This window comes from Meles meles, chromosome X, assembly GCF_922984935.1.
Source record: "Meles meles chromosome X, mMelMel3.1 paternal haplotype, whole genome shotgun sequence".
In the NCBI taxonomy this organism is placed as follows: domain Eukaryota; kingdom Metazoa; phylum Chordata; class Mammalia; order Carnivora; family Mustelidae; genus Meles; species Meles meles.
The window spans coordinates 14,909,676-14,915,675 of NC_060087.1; the positions used below are offsets into that span (position 1 = coordinate 14,909,676).

Consider the following 6,000-nt stretch of genomic DNA (forward strand, 5'->3'; position numbering starts at 1 on the left):
ATGGTACCCATTTTTATGTACGGTAGCCCTGCACACTGCTCCAGTAAACTTGTTTTACTGATGACCACAGCATGTCTTGTATTTTCATGAGGTCATATTCTCTTTGTGCTAGTTAAGTACCTGAGCCAGTTCCATAAAGTTACTAAAATATCAATTCTTTGCCATTCTGGATTTTGTGAATCAGTTAAGGAAGTTGAAGCCTAAAAGGCTACTAAACAAACTAGTGAAAGGCTAGTTTGGGTTGTCTGGTTAGCCACTTGTGGGCAGATGGCATTCATAAAATCCCTTATTTCCTGTAGAGAATTTGATTAACCTTTATAATTAACCATGTCTTTTCATTTGGCTCACAAAGTCTGTTAACACTTGGTTGGCAGTTTGTTCTTTGAAACCAAGTTGAATTGACCAAATTGAGTGAGCCAGCAGGCTCCACTTTTCTTAGTCGGTGATTTGCTTTTTCCTCGCCTGGCTCTAGCTTTTGCTGGTCACTTAGTGTAAAGCCAGGGCTTTTGCTTGGCATTTGGCATTATACTGTGTTCACCAAAATCGGTGAAAGTACCAATTGCATTCATCTGGCGTTTGTGGCACAAAGTTCCAGGATTTTCATACTGTGTAATGCTAGACCCAGATTTACTCAGTGGTGTCTTGGGAATATGATTCAAACCATACTTCTCCCACTTCAGTATCCTTGAAAGCCTGCTAGGCTTCTTTGGGCACCACCAAATACAGTGTTTGGATCATTTTCCCAGCAGGAGCAAATTTTTGTTTTATTGAACTGGTTCATAACCTAACTGCAATATGGATGAGGATACGACAGCAGTTTCTGGTACAGCCCAACTTAACTGCTCTCTCTTACAGCGACTGAAACTAACAGCATGGGAATGCTTTAAGGGTTGAGGTTTTAACAAAGCTGCATGACATCTGCCAATTTTTCCTAATACAGGGAAAATTATTAAGAGGGAAGCGGAATTTAACTGGCATCACTTGCATTGTGAACACTGGGAGAGTTTTGGTTTCCTTTTTTATTGAGGGGTGGGGTCGAGGTTTGGTTTCCTTTGATTTGCTTTTGTTCTCCTCTTGGTGTGGTTGCATAGCTAAGTAAGGCTTATTGGGGTTCTTACTGAATCCTTGTCCATATTCTGCTCTAGGTGCCCAATTCTGACAGCCCTGATCTACTGACATTACAGAAAGCCATTCATTCTGCTAGCACCCCGAGCAGCAGACCAAAGGAGTGGCGTCCTGAGAAGATCTCTGATCTACAGACCCAAGTGAGTAGTGCCTGTAACGCTCCTAGATTCTTAGACTCTGCAGTGACTATCTCGCTTGAGAGGAGAGCAAGGTTGAGGAATTCAGCCTCAGTGTTACAACCAGGGTGGAAGCCTCCTCAGGATATACCCTCACTGTGAATAGCAGATGCATCTTGGGAGTCCAGATGACTCTTGTGTCAGTGACCCTTGTCCAAATGGGGAAAAAGGTGAGCTTCCATTAGCCTTCACCTAGCCCTGGGTCGGGGACGATAGCGGGTAGGTGTTAGAGGGGTGTAAGGGGAATAATGAAGATGTGGTCCCAGCCCATAAATACTAACGTCCTGGGAGAGAGAGAAAATCTATAAATAACCATAACTCGTGGTAAAAAGTGAGGCATGCCATAAAATGTAGGGGAGGGTGAGAGGTAGTGGGAAGATAAAGGTTTCGTTAAATGTGGCAGCATACGAATTAGGCCTTGAAAGACAGATAGGATAACCTTTCTGGAAAGAATAAGCTTCTGAAATTGATACAGTTTTTGATAGAAAATCAAACAGTTGCTTTAGGAACTGCATATTATGCAATATTATATAATTGCATTTATCTGCCGTAATGGGGATAAACAGAAAATGAATCAGTAAATTTTTTGAAGTAGCTGAGGTATATCTCCTTTGGACAACTATTATGATTGGAAACGTTGTAATATTGCATCTTTTCAGTATCCCTTAGTGACTACAGTGACATAATTTAACTTGTTTTTGATGATATTAACATTTTTATAAAGCTAGTATTCCTCTGTACTGTAATTTCTGACAACCTGATGAGCTTTTGGAGCTCTAGGATTGCTTATACCTATAGACAGCCACAGATTTCTGTGATTTGGAGGAAGAGGATCTATTTTTATAGGCTTGTTGTTTACTTTCTTTAACTGTTACTTAGAGCCACTGACAAGAATTCCCAAATTTCACTTGTATTTGGCCAACCATTCTTCTAACATAATACAGGCTAAGGGGAGGGAGGGTGATAGAAAGAGAACAGAGAACCAGATACCCAAGTTGTTGACTATGTATCCGAACTAAGAGCACAAGGCTCTGAGTGACAGCCTAATGTTCTCTTCCCAGTTTTATGAAAAAGAGTATGGGGCTTTAGAACCTTCCTTGTGTAGCCATTTCTTTTTGCTAAGAAGCTCTTTTCAGGTTATTTATATCTCTAGCTGGACCCAGATTATTGTAATTGTGCAACAGTTGCATGTGGTCAGGGCTATAAAGATCACCAGGAGTCTCATTGTGTTATCACACCAGTTTCAGTAACAAAAAACATAACTTGGAGCACTTAGGATATACACTGTACAGTGCCACCTAGCCTGGGGACCACAGAGCTTTTGTGGACAGACTCTGGAATAGCCATGGAAGATGCTTCCTTAGGAGCAATTTCTGAGTCCATTCTCAAGCAATTTCCCTTCAATTTCAGTGCTCTGATCCTTCAAATCTTGTAGTATTCCTTGAGATCATAAACATTTTATTAAAACCTTGCCAAGCCCTTAAACGCATGGCCCTTGAGACTTGGTAGCCAGAGGCTAGGGGTACATCTTGAGTGCAGGGTCCCTGTCGAGGGCCCTGAATTTCAGGGTGTTTTCACATGCCGCTTCTGATGGTAAGCCTCATCACACATCACATAGAGGAGGAGAGGGGAGTGAGGCCCTTTCCCTGGTGGGGGAGCCGTGGTTTAGCAGTCGCCTCAGAAGAGTTGCCCAGTGCAGGGTAGGTGGCTGCCAGGACCCTCCCTTCTGCCTTGAAGCACAATCCCCTCCACAGTGCGGCACGTGTGGAATCTGGGCCCCAGCCACCCAGGAGACAAGCAGGGCAGCTTTGAGCCCGCATTAGGAATCCAAAGCCTCCTGTGAGTCCGTTGTGTTTTAGAGTCTGTAGGGCTTTTGCTTGTTTTTCTCTGCTTTGTTCACTTTTCCGTGCTCAGATCTTACCCCCACCCTGAAAAAAGTAAAAGTACAGAAAGGGAACATTTAGATTTTACAGTGTCAAGGGAAAGGGAAGATCGGGGTGATCAGAACAGAAGGGGGTATGCGGTTTTTAGGCGAGTATGTTGCTACCTAATGGAAACATTCCATTTCTTCAGTTTTCTCTTGCCTCTAGCTAGATAGGGTTGAATGGCTGAGTCCTGGCTGGTGAAAAAACAAGTAGCAGGTTTATATGGAGCTGTTGCGAAGATTTCTCAAAAAGGGAGAGGCATATTCCTTTTGCTGCTTCCTGCTGGCTGAGGCATGAGATTCCCCCCTATAAAGATGGGATGCAGCCAGATAGAAGGTGCCGGAGCCTTTGATCAGCCACCCCACCAGCTCTAGACTTCTCTAGATTTCTAGGCTTTTTCATTAAAGATAACAAACTTGGATCTTGTCTGAACAAGAACAAAAGGACAGAGAAGGCTAAGGCTGGACTTTGCCCATCCTCCCTGTGCCTGCCCCGCTGGCTACGTGCGGTCATCTCCGATCTGTGCTCTGTCTCTTCCAGGTTTTGAGTCTACTCTAAATTAAGTCCTATATGCGCTCTCCTCTTTTCTTTCAGAGCCAGCCGTTAAAATCACTGCGCAAGCTGTTACATCTCTCTTCAGCCTCAAATCACCCGGCTTCCTCAGACCCCCGCTTCCAGCCCTTAACAACTCAACAAGCCAAAAATTCCTTCTCAGAAATTCGGATCCACCCTCTGAGCCAGGCCTCTGGCGGGAGCAGTAACATCCGGCAGGAGCCCACACCAAAGGGCAGACCAGCCCTCCAGCTGCCAGGTCAGATGGACTCTGGTTGGCACGTGTCCTCTGTGACCCGGAGTGCCACAGAGGGGCCTTCCTACTCTGAACAGCTGGGTGCCAAGAGTGGGCCAAATGGGCACCCCTATAACAGAACAAATCGGTCTCGAATGCCAAATCTGAATGATTTAAAAGAGACAGCCTTGTAATGTGTGCTGGGGTAGGGGGTGGGGGGGGTAGGTAAGCCAATGGGAAGAGGATAGGAGGGGTGGGGGGGTGGGGAGTGGGCTGGGCTGGGGTGGTCAGCCAGTATGTTCAGCTTTATGAAGGTGAGTGCAATATTGTATGTGTGGAGCCCTACGGCTCCTCACCGCCACAAATGGTAGTCAGGGATCTTAGAGCCGCAAGAGTTCCTTAGGGACCACCAGTCCCCACGGATCTTGTGTGAGACTGGATAGAGTGTGCCATTGAGGAAGAAGACATTCTTGCCAATTTCTCCCCTGTACATTCCAGCTTTAGCGCAATCCCTGTTGAACTTGGGAAAGCCAGGATGTGTTCTGGTACTGCAAGGGATAGAAAAATTCATGTCGACTGATGCCCTTACCACAGATCTTTTTTTTTTTCCGGCCTAAACTAAATATGGGGTTTATTGTAATCCAAGAGTATCCCTTTGAAGGGTTAGCAGATGAACTAACTGTATGTCTTAAATTGTTTTCTAAACTTCCATATTTGATAGGATTTGTAACATTTATTTATAATTAATATTGTACTGTTCTAATCATACCTTTTATGTTAAATGTAAAGTTATTTTGAGCTGTTTGGAACATTGTGAAGCAGTGGGACAGCTACAGTAGTTTCTATAAAAACTAAACAGTAACATTTATATATTGCATCAGGAGTATTTTATTCTATATATAAATATATATATATGGTAAATATCTGTCTGTTTTATAAATATAATCACTTAAAGAAAGTATCCTTATGACACTATCTTCCATATTTTTATACATTTGTGATATGAAGTGAGTATTATACTTCTGATTAAGGGAGTTGAATTGCGGCTGTGTGTGACTTACAGTGGGAACCGGGCTCAACTTTTAGGCCCCCGCAGTAGCCTCTAGACGTGATCCTTGGTAGCAGATGAGATGCAGCATCTCTTCCCGAACCCACAGGCAAGAAAGTCGGTTAGGTCGGTGAGAACTCTAGCAGGCCTCGTCTCCGTCTTCACGGTTGGCTCCTGTTCGCATCCAGGGACCTGATGGTCCCTTGCACCTGAGGGGAGAAGAGATCCAGAGTTACTCATGGGTCTTTGTTGAGAGAATCTGCTTTTCTCCTTAGCGTTGGTGTAGAGGGTAGACCAAAGATTTGCCAGTGAACATTCCTAGGTTGCAAGGTTGCAAGAGGCACCTTTCTGCAGCTCTTGCAGACCAGCTCTATGCTCCTGGGTCCTGTGCACGGATGCCGCAGACTCTTGGCTGGTGGGGTGGGAGATCCGTGTGTGGCATTTCTATTTCTAAATGTTCTGCTGTTGCTGTTTCCAATATATTTACAAGGCTCCTGAAGCAATTCCAGATGTAGAGAAAACTGCTATACTCACTTTTTCTTCCGGGACTGTCCATTTATAACAAGGTTATCACGTACATCAGTACACATGTGGTCCGAACGGGACTTCTTTCCCTCATTTGATCTTCTTCGACTCCCAAGTTACTCTCAAGCATCATCAAGGCCTGTGGCCAACAAGGGTTACAGCCCGGTGTCTCTGGGCCATTCTTGACAGAAATCACCTCACTATCATCTATCAAGAGAATTCGATTTTTGGAAGTAGTCTCTTAGCAATAATATTTTTAAAGACCCACCCCCATCCCTTCAAGGGGTAATTTCTCAATATTTATTACTTGTCCCAGGATTCTGAGAGGATCAGCCCCTGAATCAAGTCAGTGATCATTGAAATGTGCTGAGTTACTGTTCCCCCACCCCCAAGACATTGAGAATTATAGCTCTG

General features: G+C 44.3%; 1 protein-coding gene across 2 annotated transcripts in view; it reads left to right on the top strand.

Annotated features, from left to right (window-relative positions):
* CDKL5 (cyclin dependent kinase like 5) overlaps positions 1 to 4,213 on the top strand; it is a 203,354-nt gene extending 199,141 nt beyond the window's left edge. For both annotated transcript variants that reach the window (XM_045996416.1, XM_045996417.1), the window contains exons 17-18: positions 1,146 to 1,265; positions 3,821 to 4,213. In XM_045996416.1, the coding sequence (XP_045852372.1) occupies positions 1,146 to 1,265; positions 3,821 to 4,207 (507 nt within the window). In that variant the 3' untranslated portion in view covers positions 4,208 to 4,213. The remainder of the gene's footprint in view (positions 1 to 1,145; positions 1,266 to 3,820) is intronic.
* Positions 4,214 to 6,000: the final 1,787 nt, after the last annotated feature.